This window comes from Myotis lucifugus, unplaced genomic scaffold, assembly GCF_000147115.1.
Source record: "Myotis lucifugus unplaced genomic scaffold, Myoluc2.0 scaffold_2, whole genome shotgun sequence".
Classification (NCBI taxonomy): domain Eukaryota; kingdom Metazoa; phylum Chordata; class Mammalia; order Chiroptera; family Vespertilionidae; genus Myotis; species Myotis lucifugus.
In genome coordinates, this window is record NW_005871050.1 from 3,841,030 (window position 1) to 3,860,962 (window position 19,933).

Here is a 19,933-nt window from a genome sequence, read left to right on the forward strand (position 1 = left end):
AAAAATAAGGTAGGATGTAAAGATATCACTTTTTATTTTTTTATGTAGTGATTTGAGAGAGAAAGGGAGAGAGAAAGAGAGAGAGAGAGAGAGAGAGAGAGAGAGAGAAACAATGATTTGTTATTCCACTTATTTATGTATTCATTGGTTGAATCTTCTATGTGCCCTAACAGGGATGGAACCCATAACCTTGGTGTATTGGGATGATGGTCTAATCATCTGAGCTACCGGGCTAGGGCTAAGATATCACATTTTCAAACTTTAAAGTTAGACATAGAGTTGAGCCTAGAAATTTTTACATTAAGGTGTTGCAAGTTTATCACTAGAAATTAGACTTAAATAATTTCTGTTAGAAAGCTGGAAATGGCAAATCAAAAAAAATACTTGTTCTTAGAGCTTTACTCTTCTAATGTTATCATGGTTATTTCAGTAGAAACATTAAGAAGTGGTACAAGCCCTGACCGGTTTGGCTCAGTGGATAGAGCGTCGGCCTGCGGGTTCGATTCTAGTCAAGGGCATGTACCTTGGTTGCGGGCACATACCCAGTGGGGAGTGTGCAGGAGGCAGCTGATTGGCGTTTCTCTTTCATCGATGTTTCTGGCTTTCTGTCCCTCTCCCCTCCTCTCTGTGGAAAATCAATAAAATATATTAAAAAAAAAAGAAGTGGTACAAAAATAGAGTTCTGGCAGCACAAAAGCCACCATTGTGCTGCTGTAGCTGTCCTAGCTTTCTTTATTGGCCCGGGACTGCCAGTGCATTTTAATATCACAGCCTGTAAAGTCTACTGATAACTATAAACACAAGCCAACCTGCTTATGCTTTCTACTTGAGAATAATGCAGCTGACAAACCGTATCAGGATCCTCTTGGTTCCAAATGAAAAGTAAAACTTGTCTGTAGGTCTCTGAACACCTAAAACTAAACTTTAAACTATGAAATATTTTTCTCAATCTCTTCCTGTGATAATTGTTCAAGAATTTCCGGCTATTTGCAATATCAATTTGTGATTTTAGGAAAATGTTTCACACTTAATTTTTTTTTAATTTCAATTACACTTGACATGCAAAATTATATGTTTCAGGTATACAACACAGTGATTAGACATTTATGTAATTTACAACATGACCCCCACAATATTTCCAATATTACAATATTATTGACTACATTCCGTATGCTCTACTTTTTTTTGTTGTTTGTTTGTTTTTTTAAATATATTTTATTGATTTTTTATAGAGCGGAAGGGAGAGGGATAGAGAGTTAGAAACATTGATGAGAGAGAAACATGGATCAGCTGCCTCCTGCACACCCTCTATTGGGGATGTGCCCGCAACCAAGGTACATGCCCTTGACCGGAATCGAACCTGGGACCCTTGAGTCCGCAGGCCGATGCTCTATCCACTGAGCCAAACCGGTTAGGGCCACCGTGACTGTTTTTAATTTATTTGTTGATTTTTTTATTTGTTGATTTTTAGAGAGAGAGAAACATAGATTTGTTGTTCCATTTATTTATGCATTCATTGGTTGCTTCTTGTATGTGCTCTGGGGATCAAACCTTGGCATATTGGGATGAAACTCTAACAGTATCAACTACTCAGCCAGGGCCTTTGTGACTGTTTTTATAAGGGGCAATTCGTACTTCTTAATCCCTTTACCTTTTTCACCCAGTAACTTTTTTTCTTACATCAGGTTAGTATTTTACAGAGAGATGTAAATCCAGTCATGTAAATGAGGTGTGATAAGAGGAAAAATAATTTGAGCAAACTGATTTTAAATGGAGTGACAGTCTGGAAAACAACAACCACCAAAAAGGCATGCAGTTTGTATCTGAAAGAGGCCCAATAAGGAAAAAACAATGTATGCACAAATATTCACAAAGGGCAAGTTGATAAGCCTTCTGCTGTTCACCAAGCCACGGTTTTGTTCAATTTAACAACGCTTCTGGGCATTACACTGAAAGGTTGGTTTACTTTAAAAAATAAGATTCATGTTATTTCAGAAAGGCGTATGCAGAAAATTAGCTAAATCCTTCCTTTTCCAAACCTCAGAAACACCAGATAATTTACATATGGAAAATAGGTTCCACTCCAAAAAGGAAGAGGCAGTGTGGCACAAATGGATCAGGGCTATCATCACTTAAGAAAAACAGAGATCCTTGGAATAAATTAGTCCAATTTTGCCATCAGGTTGTTTTGTAGAAAGCAGTAATGATTTCAAATATTTCATTAATACTGGCAAGACCAGTAATATTTTTATCTTCTAAAATAAAGTTTCAAGTTTGTTTCTATGAAGGTACTTTTAGACTCAGAGAGCAGGGCATAAAAGCCTTTCAAAGGCATCCCTGAAGACACTTCTGGTTCACACATTCAGGGCTGAAAACATTATTTGATATTTATAGAGTTTATATATACCCTTAAGGAACTTTACATTTAGAAAATGCTGGGTTAATTGTTGAGCATTGCTGTGTTTAATATCCAACCCTCTATTTTTCTTTTCTTTTGATAAGAGGATGTATTGTTGCCTCACAATAAACTTTATTTTCAGGAAAAAGAAAACTTGATTACTTAGAAAACAGGTGACTCTGTGTGTGCTTCTTGACACTAACTTATCAATAACACCTCATAAATTATTAACCAATTACAGGTGTTCGCAACTTTCGTTTCCAGGTGTCTATGTGAAAAGAGCATTGAGTATTTTGATACCAGCCAAATTAGTGAGCAGGGATGTCAGAATGAAAACAGCCTCTTTCTAATGGTCTTAAAGAGCTCATTTACAAGTTGTAGCTATGTGTCCCACCTATTGTACATGGAAGATAAAGCTTTATTTTCCTTTCACTTAGAAAACCAATTTTCCAAAAAATTGTGTTTTGGTCCTTCTGGCTTATCTTTAAAGGGAATCCTATTTTGGTTTGCAAACTTTCAATTTAACTCTTTACCTCTTTTACTGATTTATCCCTGGTGAAAATCCTGCAGATCTTAAGAAATCCCAGACATCAACTAAAATCTTCTCTGAAACCTGGCTTCAAGTACAAGAATTCTTTTCGATCTGAATGGGGTAATGATTACACTTACAGGCGGTATAATGAAAAAACATCAATGCAGTTTATTTCAATACTTCTAATTTATGAGAACAAGTTCTTAATGCTACATCAGAAGTCAATGAATCAATACTCAACTTTGAAAGCATAAGCAAGAAAGACCCAACATTTTATTGGGACTACACAATTTAGCACAGTACTAGGCACCATACTAGAACAAAAACACACACAAAATTTAAGTATGAATGATAACAGACATTCTTAAACTCCAGGGGATCAATGAACCTCCCAAAACTGTATATAAAAAGTTGTGTAGTGCATGCACTTTTCTGGGGAGAGGTTCCACAACTCCAATCAACTTCTAAAGGGGCCAAACAGTACAGAGCAGAATTCTAATGCCCTTCCCTATATTTTCAGTAAAGAAAGCTGTGGATGGACCTCAGGAAGTTTACTCTTGCATATGTAAGAGTCAATTTTCATGGAAAGAGAGTAGAAAGGAAAACAAATAAAAGTAACTTGCTAGGACTGGGCAGGGGAAAACTCCAAAGTGCTGTTTACATTATTAGTTTAGTAACATGTTCTGGTTTAGAGAGGAGAAATGGGGACCTAAGTGGTAATATAAGCTGGAAGCAAGGAAACTCCTATAGGATTTTTCAAATCCTTAAACAACTAAAACCTTAAGTATGAATAAAGCAATAGCAAGAACATAAAATGCAACTTAACGCAAGTCCAATTTTCAGTTTCTGCATATTAACAACTTATTTTTATTTTTGAATATCACAAACTTCAATCAGAATACTTTAAAAAATATTCTGCATGCATTTAACAAATCTGACAAAGGATGAGTAATCAGTTTACTTGTATTATACTATGAAGTTTTAACTGAACAGCCAATTAACATATATTTGAGATCATTAAGTAGAGGTAACAATGCAAAAGTAAATGCATTAATCTGATGACATCCTATCACTACGCAATGTTTATTAACACTACTAGTAATTACCCTGGAGCATAGGCAAAATGTAGATGGAGGAATTTCCCTCAAAAGCAAGTTTAAGGGATTAAATATCATCATCATCATCATCATCACCACCACCACCACCACTACTGAGGATAAAGCTGCTGCATGTGGACTGGGCCCCTTTTCCCCGAACATTCCTCATACAATACACAGTCCCTTTCTCATCAGAATCATCAGACTTCTCAGAGGAATCCTCATCATCTTCAAACATGTTTTCATCCTCCTTTGCATCTACTTCACCTTCTTTTTCATCTGAATATTCAAACATCTTCTCATCTGCATCATCATCTTCCTCCTTTTCATCAGCATCTTCAAGCCCCTTTTCATCTGCATCTTCTTTGGCCTCTTTTCCATCAGACTCATCATCAAAAACTTTTTCATAAGTATCTTCTTCTCCGTCTTCATCTGATTCTTCATCGTCAAACTCTCTCTCAGAGCCTTCCTCATCAATAACTTTTTCAGAGCTGTCATCGTCAAATTGTGATCTTTCAGAGTCATTTTCTTCTAACTCTTTTTCGAGAAAGCTTCCATTAAACTCATCAGAGCCATTCTCATCAAATTCTTTTCTGAGGTCATTTTCTTCAAATTCTTTTTCAGAGCCGTCTTCAAAGAGCTTTTCAGAGTAGTCTTCTTCAGCTTCTCTTTCTGACTCGTCTTCTTCAGACTCCTTTTTAAAGCCATTCTCTTCAAAATCACTTTTGAGTAGCTTCTTTTTGGATTCTCTTCCGGGGCCATTCCCTTTGGACTCATTTTTAGGACCACCCTCTTCAAACTCTTTTTGGGGACAGCCTTCCTCAGACTTTCTTTCAAGGCAGCCTTCTTCAGATTCTTTCTGGGCGTAGCGTTTCTCAGCCTCTTTTTTGAGGCCACTTTCTTCAATATCTTCTTCAAATTCTCCCCCATCTTCTGATTTTTCAAACTTCTTTTCATCTATAGGCTCTTCAAATTCCATTTGAGTTTCAGCTTCTTCATCATTCATTTTAGATGTGCTAGGGCACTCTGAAAAATGCCTTACTCTAGAAGGCCCTGCCCTTTCTGAAGCACAGATGGAATTTGAACGCCGAAGACTTTTATTGGCCTCGGGAGATTCAAGGAAAGCCTCCCATCCTTTCAGCCTTTCCTCCCTTTCTCTTGTGGTCTCCTCCACCTGTGCATAAATGGAAATTTCCATTAAAATAAGTTTTAGGCTAAAAGTATTAACATCTCTGAGCATTACTAATATTGACAAAAGTATCCTGATTTTATAAGTCATTGCTTCTTAGGAAATCAAAGCAATTCCCTATCTTCAGTTTTCAAAACTTTACATCTTGATTTATAGAGTTGACTTTAAGATCATTTAAATAAATTCCCAACACCACAGTACTGCAGAAATGTCCCATCAATTAAAAAGTTAATATTTGGCCGAAACCGGTTTGGCTCAGTGGATAGAGCGTCGGCCTGCGGACTGAGGGGTCCCGGGTTCGATTCCGGTCAAGGGCATGTATGTTGGTTGCGGGCACATCTCCAGTGGGAGATGTGCAGGAGGCAGCTGGTCGATGTTTCTCTCTCATCGATGTTTCTAACTCTCTATCCCTCTCTCTGTAAAAAATCAATAAAAATATATTTAAAAAAAAAAAGTTAATATTTGAACTCTGCCTTTACAACACAGAAAAAAAGAGGAACATTTTGATTAATATGTTCTTTTCTTATCACTATTCTGAGCAAGCCTCAAATTTCAGACTTGTAAACTGAAAAGTTGAACATTTTTCTTTCTATGCTCTGAATGCAAAATATTATTTAAAAGTACTACTATTAGACCTAGCTGGTTTGCCTCAGTGGACAGAGCGTAAGCCTGGGGACCGAAGGGTTCTGGGTTCGATTCCCATCAAGGGCACATACTTTGGTTGCAGGCTCCTCCCCAGCCTGGGCCCTGGTCAGGGATTGTGCATGAGGCAACCAATCGATATGTCTCTCTCTCACACCGATATTCCTCTCTGTCTTTCCCTCTCTCTCCCACTCTCTCTAAAAATCAATGGAAAAATATCCTTGGGTGAGGATTTAAAATAAATAGATAAGTAAATAATAAGTAAGTAAATAAATAAAAGTACTACTATTACAATACACAGATTAAACCAAATCCAAAATTTATCTGAAGGACTGCTAGTTCAGTGTTTGTTGGTAACAAATTATGTTCCCTTGATAGTTGCAGAATTTACCTGATAATCTGTAGTTCCATCCCATACTTGGGCAGTGATTTGACGACCACCAAACCACCGTCCATCCAGAGTTTGAATACAATAATCAGCTTCCTCTGGTTCCCTGAAGGACACAGAGGCCACACCATCTGGGTGTCTCTAGAAAAAATAAGGAAGAAAACAAAAGAATGAGAAAATTCAAAATAAAACATACACATTTGACAAAGTAGGTAAGGGGAGTTGTTTTTTCTGACAAATTGAGTAAAATATACTATGTATGAAGCCTTTCTTCCCTTTTACCCTAGCCAGTAACACATAGCTAGCTGCCTCTTCAACTTAATCTTTTCTAGGAAGAACCAAGCATGATGTCCTTGGAAATGTTTCTGCTAACAACACTGTCTAGGACAGGCAAGGCAGCATAGTTGTTAAATGTGGACTCTGAAGTTGAATAGCCCTGGGATTCAATCCTGGCTCCACCATTTAGCAGCTGAATGATCTTGGGAAAGGTGCTCAATCTCTAAACTTTCAGCATCCTCATCTGTAAAATGGGTATAACAACACCTACCTACCTCAAAGGAAAAAATGGATGAGAAGAGGAAACATATAAGAGAATATTTTCCCTGATTGTTTTTCTCCAAATATAGAGGAGGAGAATCATTCAAGAGGGGAAAATATGGGCAAATAGGAAACCATACATTTTTCTTGTACTTTCTTTACCTGATCATATACTCTAGAGCAGGGGTGGGCAAACTTTTTGACTCGAGGGCCACAATGGGTTCTTAAACTGGACCGGAGGGCCGGAACAAAAGCATGGATGGAGTGTTTGTGTGAACTAATATAAATTCAAAGTAAACATCATTACATAAAAGGGTACAGTCTTTTTTTTTTTAGTTTTATTCATTTCAAACGGGCTGGATCCGGCCCGCGGGCCGTAGTTTGCCCACGGCTGCTCTAGAGTGATGATAAAGGGAAATAATCACAGCGTACCAAATCTATCAAAGCCTTGACTTACAATCCATGTTCATCTAATTATTGCTAACAGATGCCTACCATTAGATGGAAGACCTACTATATAAGAACATTAATGTAAAATTTAGGGCATACTGACAACTGGTAATAACTTTTAACTGGAAGAATGATTGTTCCAGAAATCATTTGTCCAAGCCATGAACTTACATCAAACAGAAGAAGCTTCCTAATTTGTCCAAACTTCGAACACTCTACTCGAAGATCTTCTCTGATCTCATTTAGCACCAATGGATCATCCTGAAAAAATACAAATTCCGATAATTAAATGTCCTGCTTTGACATACCAACAAATAAAAAAGGCTTTAAGTTATTTATGTTTGTCTGTAGTCTACAAAATTTAAAAAAAACTTCATGAGCCTAGATTCTACTAAATTGGACAGGTCTACACTAAATAATTTGAGGTTCAGGCCCACAGAGACACTGAATAAAAAACAAGATTGTCTGTAGTCCCTCTGACTGACAGGCTCTCATTAAGTTCAGCAGACCAAACCAGACCAAGGCAGGTGGGCAAACAAGGACAGCATCAAGGGTTTCTCTACCTGTAAACTCTCAAGTCCACTACTGCCCTTCCAGCTAGGTGGTATAAGCACATGAAAAGAAAAATTTCCTTTATGTGCAAAGATGCTAAAGAGAAAATGTTTTATCCATTCAGGAATGAAAAGATTCTGTCTTGTGATTAACTGGGGTTTCATTCAATCATTCTTGTACGATTTCTTCATATAAATACCAAGGACCTATTAATATATTGAGAGCCTATTGTGGTGCCAGGCGCAATTCTATACATGGGGAATATTAACAGCAAACAAACAAGGTAGATAGTCCTGGCTCTCATAGAGCACACATTCAAGTAGAGGAGATTCAATTATTTCTGATAATATGAAATGTGATGAAGGAAACAAAGGGTATAATATAAAGCTCTATAACTCTAAAGTAAAATTTACACTAAACCAACAAGGGTGTTTTTTTTAAACAATCAAAAATTTATAAGCATGAAACTTCTATCCTTAAAAATATCCACTGGAGGGAATTTCTAGGAGTCAACGTAGAATAAATGTGGCTTTTGGAGGAAAGAATATTTGCTAAGGTAGGAAAAGCTAAATCTGGCCAGGGTGATAGCTAGACTCAAGGTGTTTCAATGAGCAAGACAGGAGGCAGAAGCAGAAACAAAAACAATGTAATTACACAACAGACTCCTTACTTACAGAGCTTCCAGATACTTTGAGTTAGGTTTCCATTTATAGTCACGTTCAAGTGTTAGGAGTATGCAATATGTGTGAATCAAGGACCTTAAGTCAGATACTAATAGGTATCCTAATTTAAAAAATCAATTATTACCAGGGGGGGTAAAATGTGATTTATTGTAGTCAATTCTGGAGTTGTACCTAGTAGACTAGATATCATGATCCATCTATGCATTCCTTTTAAAGCCCCACCTGACAAGGACTACATTTCAAAAAGCATTTAGTGTGCATGTGTACACGTGTACTTTTTAAACATACTTCATTATCACTGCAAGTCTAAAGCAGCTCTGCTATACTTCAAGATTCTTCAGAATTTCAGTCAGAAGAGACATAAAAAAATCTTAAGTAGGTCACATGTATCTTACCAACGATCTCAAAAGATACAGACTCCATAGGTGCATAGTAAACCCTATCATATCACGATTCACCCAGACAGAGCTCAAAGACCAATCTGGGGCCTTAGTATCTAAAGGGAAAACGATATTTACATTCTGACTCTGTTTAAATGCACAAAAGGAACAAGAGTGGTCTTTGGTTGCAACTAGATCATTCGTAAACCTGGAATTTTACATTATGAACATTTTTTCTTACGTGTAAGAATCCAGGAAAATAGTAAAGACTTGTTCTTCCACAAATAATTCCATTGGTCTATGCCAAAAGACAGAGATAAGAACAAGAGGCAGAATGCAATATGAAGGTACCCTGATGGCAATTAACATTCCTTAAAATTCTCTAGGCCCTAGCTGATTTGGCTCAGTGGATAGAGCATTGGCCTGTGGACTGAAGGCTCCCGGGTTCAATTCAGGTCAAGGGCACATGCCTGGGTTGTGGGTTCGATACCTAGTAGAAAGTGTGCAGGGGGCAGGCAATTGATGATTCTCTCTTATCACTGATGTTTCTATTTCTCCATCTCCCTTCCTTTCTGAAATCAGTAAAAATATATTTTAAAAAAACTCTCTAGTAGCTCTTCATTTGCTGTTCCTGGAATTTTACATGGACATTAATATTATAAAGTCCTCCTAATAGCCACTAAAGACTTGTGTAAAAAACAGGTCCTGGCCGAAACTGGTTTGGCTCAGTGGATAGAGCGTCGGCCTGCGGACTGTAAGGTCCCAGGTTCGATTCCGGTCAAGGGCATGTACCTTGGTTGTGGGCACATCCCCAGTAGGAGATGTGCAGGAGGCAGCTGATCGATGTTTCTCTCTCATCGATGTTTCTAACTCTCTATCTCTCTCCCTTCCTCTCTCTGTAAAAAACCAATAAAATATATTTAAAAAAACAAAACAAAAAAACAGGTCCTGAAAAACAACCTCCAATATTAAAACATCAGGGGCTTTATTTCATTAACCCCAGGAGTTCTAAGACCAAATTTTTAGTACTAAAATGAAGTTTTCACTTCAAGTGTGAAACTGGTCCTCCACCAAAATCAACCCATACTTGCAGCTCCCATAAATCTTTTAATGATTATATTTTTTATAATTTCCCATACCAAGTAGCTGCCATTTGGGGCCACAGTATGGGCATTAAACAGTCTTAGCTATGATACAATTAAAGAAACACTGAGCTAAACATGAGAAAATCTGAAAAGTTTGACTGATTCTTGGCTACGTTTTTCTATCTTGAGGACTACATAAATGTGCAGGATGTAACATGAGAAAGATGGGGGGAGGCAAGCTTGGGCTCCCTTAAAAGAAGGCATATCAACATTTTAATCAGTAAGAATATTGTACCCTACCTCAAAATCCATAGGATGAAACATATTTTTGATGATGACAACTCGTTCATGGCGCATTCGGATTGACCCATCCTTTCTCTCAGGTCTCCAATCCAATTGCCTAATGACACAAAGTAGAAATAATCCTTTATTGATTATTATAAAATGATGATTATTTGATTCCAGAACAACAATGTATATTTTAGTCACAGTTCTATTCAGAGAACTTTCTGGAATAAAAATAACAGGCAGGTGAAAGATGGACCCAATATCTGAAATCCCCAGAATATACAGGGTGGGGTAAAAGTAGGTTTGCAGTTGTTCATATGGAAAATAATACATTAATAAATAATAATACAAGAATAAATTCTGTGTTTTGCATACTCACAACTGAAAACCTATTTTTGCCCCACCCTGCTTTTTTTTCAGAACTGCTGTCTGGTTACAAATATTCCAATGACATTCCTGAAAAAGTTCGAATTATTCACTATGTATGATTATCTAAGAAGATATACTCAGGCCAAAAAATATGTTCAAATTGTACTGTTTTTTAGGTACTTTGATTATGACAAACTGCACTGAAATATGTAAAACTACTCATTCTTTGTTATAATCTTAAATTTTACTGTTTATAAAAATTGTAGGTATCTGTTTTAACTATTCCTGTAAAAAACTGTAGAAGATCACCTAAATGCTTTCATAATCATTTTATCAATAGTGTAAGCAGTGCTAAAAGTGTCATCAGAACTCACTGTGATAAAGGTACTTATCACTTTGGCTAATTTCTTAAAACTAGCATATTTTCAAAACACATATTAAACAAATGGGTTAACAGAAACTTGATGGCATTATGCATATACTAGTATATGTAATACATTATAAATACAATGATAAAACCTATCATTTCAAATTTCTATTACAAACCTGTATGTAAAAATTTAGCTCCTGGTGTAGCTGATTTCAATACACATTGAAAATGAACTAATGACTGATATACAGGCCTAAACTATCTTGTTTAATCTGATGTTCAAAAACTTCCGAAGAGATAGCTTTGTTATCTCATTTAAGTCCTTGTTGTATTACAAATGAACACCCCAGAAAATGAAAAACACCACTGCTGCCAAATCATCTTGTGGTACAGATTACTGAAGGTTCCGGATGAAGGTTCTTTAAAAATAATTTGTAGGTATATTTAGGAGATGTTCTATATGAACAAAACTAGGTGGCTATTACCAAAAGAATACTCTAGGATATTTATAAAAATCTTTCGAAGAAGAAAAGAACACAAACTTTTGTTGCTGAGATAGCTTTTTCTTGTAATCCCTGCACTTCTTCTTCTTCTTAGAGGCATCATATTCTCCCTTCAGTTGAAACTTTGCCACCTCGACATGTAATCTGTAGCCTCTAATTTCATCTTCATCCAAAAGTTTTAATGCAAGATCCACAGATTCCCTCTTTATAAAGGAAAAAACAAGACACAGTCAGTAAGGTACACACTGAAATAAAACTTCAGGAGTTGTTTATTTTTAGTTGAATGATGACTATATATGCAATAATAATTTAAGCATAATACCCAGTTTGGGACCCTGCATTCAAGATATAGCTACCTCCAACCAGCCATGTGAACTTGGGCAAGTTATTCAAGATTCCTGAACCCGTTTTTTCACCTGTAAAATGGGAATAGTAATGCCTTCATCATAGGTTCTTGACAAAATTAAATGGAATACACATAAAGGATAGTGATTGGCATATGGTAGTCGCTCAATAAATTAATATCATTATTGAAGTAGTTTTGTTTCTTGACATCTCGATTTTTCAACTAGAGAATAAGGCAAATGAACTTGTGTGATTTCTAAGGTGCATGCCAGTTTTAAAATTATAAGGTATTTCCAAAAAGCTGTCAGCTTAATCCTACCACCTTCTAATTTCATTGATATGCTGTATACTCACAACATACCCATGGTGTTGGTACTGTTGTTTTTTATCACTTTGATTTTACTTTGTAATTATTTCCAAGTTCTATGACATATGTGTATGTCATCATCATGCCCATTTCTTTTATATCCTGCAATAATGGGTAGCACTTGCTTCTAAGATGATAGGTGTTCTATAAATGATGAATGCCTTTAACACGGAGTTTTCCCTTTGCAATTTATGACACCATGGATAGAGTTCTACCAATTTCTGTTAACACCATACTCTCCCATTAAAAAGATATTCTGCCGTAACCGGTTTGGCTCGGTGGATGGAGCGTCGGCCTGCGGACTGAAGGGTCCCGGGTTCGATTCCAGTCAAGGGCATGTGCCTTGGTTGCGGGCACATCTCCGGTGGGGAGTGTGCAGGGAGCAGCTGATCGATGTTTCTCTCTCATCGATGTTTCTGACTCTCGATCTCTCTCCCTTCCTCTCTGTAAAAAATCAATAAAATATATTTTTTAAAAAAAGATATTCTGAAGTAGTAAGCATAAGCTATCAGCTCCTTTGTGGTCTAACTCAGGGGTCAGAAAACTTATTTAGTAAAAAGCCAGTTAATAAATATTTTAGACTTTGTGGGCCACATGGTTTGTGCTGCAACCACTCAACTCTGCTGTTCAAATATGTAAGTAGACATAGACAAATTCGTAAATGAATGAAAGCAGCCATTTTAATATTAAAAACTTTATTAACAACATCAGGCAGTGGGCTGGAGTTTGCTGATCCTTGGTCTAATTCATTCAAATAGGCAAATAAAATATTACTGGCTTTTTCTTCCTTGTGGACTTTGAAAATGTGTTCTGAATTGATTATATGCATACACTCTGAAAGAGCTCTTTGCAGTGAGAATTCTTTTTAAGACAAAAGCACTTTGGTCATATAACTTACATAATACTTTGACCTGACGAACAAATGAATAATCTTACCAATTACACACAGGCACAATCTGAAATTTCAGTTTTCTTCATGTCCTGTTTTGAATAGTTCTCCATCTTAGTAATAATCGATATAAAATTATAGCCCTGGTTCCTGATTTAAAAATGGAAAAGAAACTTATCTGACCACATAACTAACCTTCAAATAACAGCAAAGCCCATCTCCTTTAAGATTTCCTTGATTATCTTTGTAAAGCTTGACCTTAAATTCTTCTGTTTGAGGATCTCTCATAATAATGCCAAACTTGGACATGAGCTGTATAAATTCATCCAGTGTAATGTCTGGAGGCAAACCTATCAACATTAGGAAAAAAAATTTTAATTTATAAAGGCATCTAAATAAAGGTGAGGGTTATTTAGCATTCTACCAATTAGAAAGCTACAACTTAGATGAACACAATTTTGAATTTCTAAATGTATGTAAAAATCTCACATATATAGAATTGAGGAAATTTCATGTTTCAATGACTCTGAAGGGACAAACTGCCACAAGTAACCTAAAGCAGAAAAAAAGGATGGCATGCATGCAAAGTTACATACACTTAATTTTTCTTAGTTTTGTAATAAACAAACATATTCCTCACTAATGCAAACAACTGATCAAAAATGGCAAAATCATAAGAAACAGGCTTCAGAGAAACTGAAAACTAAAAATGACTGTGTGAAAAACATAAAAATCAAATATTTTCTATTCTAAAGCTGTTTAAAAAGGTATACATACCAGACACATATACATTTGTATTTCTGTCTTCTTCAACATGAAACCACCCTAAAAATAAAAATGAATAAATAAAACGCATGCAAGAAAAGGTAAAAGTCACATTATAAAATCTTGGCAGTGTGGCAGTCTCTCAAAACTTCCAGGAAGTTTTGTTTTTTTTTACCCTGAGAACAAGACAAATTCAAACTACTGTCCAGCTTTCAATGTATATGGCTCTTTTGACAGATAATCAGTTTCAGAACTCTGTCTAAAAAAAGAGAGATATTTATATATTTTTAAAATTTTATTGTATTGGGGTGACATTGGTTAATAAAATTATATGAGTTTCAGGTGTACAATTCTATAATGCATCATCTCTATATTGTATTGTGTGTTCACCACCCAAACTCAAGTCTCCTTCTCAACAATTATCTCTTTTACCCTCTTCTCTCTCTCCCCATCCCCCGGGTTCCCTCTGGTAATCACCATACTGTTGTCTGTGTCTATGAGGTATTTTTTTAATTGACTTTAGAGAGGAAAGGAGAGAGAGAAAACACAATCAGTTGCCTCCCATACGCACCCTGATGGGGACCAAACCCACAACCTGGGGGTGCCCTGACTGGGAATTGAACCAGCGACCTTCTGGTGCAAGGGACAATACTCAATCAACTGAGCCACACCAGCCAGTGTTTTTCTTAATCCCTTCACTTTTTCACGCAGCCCCCAAATCGCCCTCCCCTCTGGCAGCTGTCAATCTGTTCTCTGTATCTATGAGTCTGTTTCTATTTTGCTTTGTTAGTTAATTTTGTTTCACATATAAGTGAAATCATATGGTATTTGTCTTTCTCTGACTGGTTTATTTTACTTAGCATAATACTCTCTAGGTCCATCCATGCTGTCTCAAAAGATAAGATTTCCTTTTATTTTTACGGCGAGAAGTATTTCACTGTGTAAATGTACCACAGCTTTTATATCCACTCACCTACTGAAGGGCACTTGGGCTGCTTCCAAATCTTTGCTATGATTCTGATGCTTCCTTAAAAAAAACCACCCTTGTATTGACTTTAGACCTTCACAAAAATTGCTTCTGACTCCAATCTACTGTGTTAGACATGGCTAAGCTGAAGCAAAACTGGCTTAAGTTCAATTTAATTAAACTCAAAAATTGTAAAAAAATAACCTTACAAACAGAACTTTTGATAATCCCCTAATAGTAGCTCTATTTTGCAAAGGAAGCAACTGAGGAATAAAATTGAAACAACTCACTCCATGCCCGTAAATTAGTGAGAGAGCCAATATATGAACCCAAATAATAATTTTTAAAAACCCATCTCAATGATTCCTTCAGAGCCATTATAATTCTCCAGAAAGTAACTATATACACACACACTCACATTTTTAATGTTCTCACTCATGTTTTGCAAGCTAAATCCACTTGCCTGATTCAGCCTTTCTCTTTTCTCCTCTCTTTTTGGGATCAGTGGGTTCAGGGTTTTTTCTTTGCGGAGGTTCTTCTGCAGGCCTAGCATTAACATCTTGTACATTTGCAGTAGAGCTAGACGCACCATCATTAGAAAAGCCATAATTGGCCTGATATGTAGCAATGAAATCTTCAGTGATCTGAACAAGAAATTCAACACACACACACACACACACACACACACACACACACACACACACAAATTAAAAAATTATTTTCTCCTGTAAAAAGTTTACACTGTGTTAAGTTATACAACTTAACATAGAAGTGTTGTAGTAATAAAGTGTAAATGCAAGAACCATCACCTTAGGGGTGGGGCAAATGTAGGTTTACAATTGTTTGTATGGAAAATAATACATCAATTAAATATCATTTTTTAAATATGTTTTTATTGATTCCAGAGAGAGGAAGAGGGAGAGGGAGAGAGAAACATCAATGAGAGAGAAACATTAATTGGCTGCCTCCTACACGGATCGAACCCACAACCTGGGCATGTGCCCTGCTTGGGAATGGAACCAGCGACCTCCTGGTGCATGAGATGATGCTCAACCAACTGAGCCACACCAGCCGGGTGATAATACATTAATTAATAAATAATAATATAAGAATAAACTCTGTTTCGCATGCTCACAACTGTATACCTGCTTTTGCCCCACCCTGTATATAGAAAACTGTGTATGATAAGAAATAAGACATGGGAACTTGGATTACCAACACAAAAGTCTGAGATATTACTGTTATTTTAAATGATGTTAACACCTTCCTAGTTTCATTTATAAATTACTACCTCTCCACAGTCTACTTAAGCAAGGCTATGAGAACATATAACAAAGGAAGTACCAGATAATAAAATAGGATAAAAACCAATAGCCAACAAATTCGTATTTTTTGTATTTATTTCAGAGAGAAGGGAGAGGGAGAGTTAGAAACATCAATGATGAAAGAAACATCAACGATGAAAGAGAATCAATGATTGGCTGTCTCCTGCATGCCCAGTGGGGGATCGAGCCTGAAACCCGGGCATGTGCCCTGAGTGGGAATCTAACCAGCAACCTCCTGGTTCATGGTCCATGCTCAAACACTGAGCCACACTGGCCAGGCCAGAATTAATTTTTCTTTAACTATATAGATGTACAAAGTATATGTACACTAAATATTTATATATCTGTAGGCAAAGAGAACAGAACAGAATTTTTATTTGGTGTTTAAAGAAAAGGGCTAACAACAGTAAATCTAAATGCTTGTTTTAACGTTATAATGAATTAAATCACTTTATCATTTACTGTAAAAAAAATTAAGGACTAATCCAACTTACATCTATCCTGGCTTTCAGGGGGGAAAAGCACAATTTCACAATGCAAGAAATGTAGTTATGTCTTTATACCACATAGGAATGGGAAACATTTTAACTCAAAGTTTGAACAGATATGGGCTTCCATGGCATAAAAGATAGAGTAACAAGTTAATCTAATTATCAGACTATTGTTAAAAGAACTGAGAAGGCTGAAGAAACCAAATCTGCGCTAGGTCTGGCACTGCCAGTACAAGAGTGAAATATAGTTGACCCTTGAACAACACAGGAGTTAGGGACATCAACACCTTACTCAGTAGAAAATCTACTTATAATTTTTAACTTTCCAAGAACTTTACAACTTTTCAGGTTTAACTAATTTGAAATAATGGGTGAAGCCAGACTAAGCTTTGAATACAGAAAATTTATCCTAAAGTGCCACTAAACTTTTATTAATATAAAAGATAATGTTTACAGTACAAAATTGGCAACAGTCGACCAACTGAAGGCATACAAATACCAAACGAAATGATTCTTGTTTGCAATTCCATTGCTTGGCAATATAAGCAGTGCCTGGACCAGTTTGAAAACAGGCATTGATGAAAAAATTATTCCGTTCTGTTGATTCTTTTAAAATTTAAAAATGAACTATATGTTAATAAACAATGACTTTACAATCATTCAAAGTGTGTATACATTTTTGGGACACCCTGTATATTGCATACTGCATTTTTTTTAAATTGATTTTTATTTTATTTATTTTTTTAAATATATTTTATTGATTTTTTACAGGGAGGAAGGGAGAGGGATAGAGAGTTAGAAACATCAATGAGAGAGAAACATCGACCAGCTGCCTCCTGCACACCCCCTACTGGGGATGTGCCCGCAACCAAGGTACATGCCCTTGACCGGAATCGAACCTGGGACCCTTCAGTCCGCAGGCTGACACTCTATCTACTGAGCCAAACCGGTTAGGGCTTAAATTGATTTTTAGAGAGAAAGGAAAGGAGAGGGAGAAAGAGAAACAGCAATTTGAGAGGGAGCTATTGATTGGCTGCCTACGGCACACCCCCTACCCAGGATTGAGCCCACAACCTAGGCATGTGCCCTGACTGGGAATGGAAGTGGCAACCCTTCAGTGCACAGGATGATGCCCAACCATCTCAGCCACACTGGCCAGGGTGTATGCTGTATTCTTAAAGCTGCAGAAAGGATTAAGAAAATCATAAGAAAGAGAAAATACATTTACAGTACTGTACTACATTTACTGATACCATAAGTTTATGTGAACTGTTTACAAGATGAAAAAAAATTTGCGTCTAAGTGGATTCAGTTCAAACCCTGGTTGTTCAAGAATCAACTAGTACATTTAACAATTTGAAGGGATTGGAACATACACAAACACAAAATGGGAAAGAAAGAAGTTGAATAATTTTTAAAGTTACACAATGGAGACATGGTTTGTTATTTCAGGCTTCCAAGTCAATTAGTGTGCTATTGGTATCCTTTTCCCCAACCATATGAGATTCTGGTTAACAGGATACTTTTACAGAGAAGTTTATAGAACCAAGTCTAACACCAATTACTTTACTGAAATTAAGCTGAAGTAAAATGCTTAATAATTTCCAAATACTCTAAATAAATATACACATATCTTTTCCATTTGTATTTTGTGCACCTCTAGTCATATTCCTGGGGTTATTTGGTTCAAGCATGTGTTTAGGGACAAAACTTAATAGGAAAGTAGAGGTGCAAAATTCTATCAGTAATGCTATATAAATGGCTAGATTAAAAAAAAAATCAAGAAGCTGCATTTTGCACATAGTATATAAGCTAAACATCTGAATTCCCAGGATAAGTGAGGTTGGCTCCCTGAGAGTAACAGCTACCAAGTTTGTTCTTGGTGTTTTTCCCCTTTGCAATAAAAAGCAGTCACTAATGTAATACCCAACCAACTACGACCTTCACAGATAAAATTAATAAGGCATAGAAAAAAAAGACAAGAATTAAATTACATTTACGACATCTCCCTAAAGATTTCCCTTCCTTTACACACTGGTTCCGCAACAACAGAACAAAAAGAAAGGCCACTACTAATGGGGGGTCTACCCCAAGACCTCGAAAAGAAAATGAGCGGCCTGCTCTGCAGAGGCACCGGCAACACACACTTACCTTGGGGAACCAAGCCTTCTTATCCAGGTCCCACTCGTAGGGAGTGTCATCCGGCTGCTGCCCGAAAGAATTGTTTTCTCTACCTGGACCTTTCTGGGTGTCTCCGTCGTGGGTGTCTCCGTACAATTTTTGCAATCGCAACTGCTCCTCAAAGTCGTCTTTCCCTTCCAAGTTGTTGTGGCTCATGTTGCCGACTTAGCCCAGGGGAACAGTCCAGAGGAGCGCAAAGGCCGAGATGAGACTAGGGGGGAATAAAGAAAATGAGGTCTGCCAAGCTCGGCCCTCCCCTCCCGGCGCGCCTCCCCGCAGCGCCCCAGCAGCCCCCGGGAGGTCTCGCCACACAGCGACCACACCGCTCCCCCGCCACCGCCCGTCCGCCGCGCGCGCCCGGCTGTGCCGCCGCCCACCTGGCTCGCTTCCCCGGGTCTCTGAGCAGCTACCACCCCCAGGGCGCGCGCCACCGCCTACTGGGTCTGAAAAGACTGCAGATCCTGAGGCAACGTCGGGAACGGACTTGAGAACTGAGGCCCGCTCACACTGACGCAGTCGCCATCGTTGGCACGTCGAGACGTTGCGGGTCGCGCCGACACGCCCACGTTGACGTCAAGGAGCGCCGACGCAGGCCTGGGGGCGGGGCCCAAGGGGCGGGGCGTTAGGGGCCGCGCGCGGCTGCCAAGCGCAGGTGCCCACGCGGACCGCCTTGGGAGGGCAAGGGGTACGGGAATATTTAGTTTTTGGGTCCCGCGACAGGCAGGGCTGGGCCAGGCCGGGGCGGCAGCCTGAAAGCACGGGAATAGTTGCCCCCGGCGGACGGATGTCGGAGCGCCGCCATTTTGGGGGCGGTGCTGGGGACCAACTGAAATGGATTGTGTTGCTGAGAAACTGCCGCGCCGCCTTCGCCCAAAGGCCCCTCCGCCGCGTGGGAAACATGTCTTTTACTAGTTTCTTCCTGATTCCCTAGGATAGGCATCGGTTCTGGTGCATCTTGGTAGCCTAAGCTCTTAGCATGGAGTCTGATGTATAATGCGTGGTGAATGAAGGAGTGAACGAAGGAGCGATAGGTGGAAACATAAACCTTTTCCAAGCCTCAGCCCCCTGCTTTATTTTTTTGGTACTTTCCTCAGGCTGACGATACACTCTGGGGAAAGGGAGGGAGGGCAGCTTGCCTCT

General features: G+C 38.0%; 1 protein-coding gene across 2 annotated transcripts; it reads right to left on the reverse strand.

Moving 5' to 3' along the window:
• Positions 1-3,075: 3,075 nt before the first annotated feature.
• Positions 3,076-19,340, reverse strand: HTATSF1 (HIV-1 Tat specific factor 1). Of its 2 annotated transcripts, none has more exons than XM_006082044.3 (10): positions 19,171-19,334; positions 18,764-19,004; positions 15,260-15,440; positions 13,842-13,889; positions 13,260-13,414; positions 11,503-11,666; positions 10,234-10,333; positions 7,405-7,494; positions 6,250-6,387; positions 3,076-5,201 (listed from the first exon to the last, which is right to left on the reverse strand). In XM_006082044.3, exons 2-10 carry the CDS (start codon positions 18,947-18,949, stop codon positions 4,095-4,097), a joined length of 2,169 nt encoding a protein of 722 aa, XP_006082106.1. In that variant the 5' UTR covers positions 18,950-19,004; positions 19,171-19,334; the 3' UTR covers positions 3,076-4,094. The 2 variants fall into 2 exon arrangements, with proteins under 2 accessions (XP_006082106.1, XP_006082107.1); XM_006082045.3 differs by having other exon boundaries at positions 4,095-5,201; positions 19,232-19,340.
• Between the last annotated feature and the right edge of the window lie 593 nt (positions 19,341-19,933).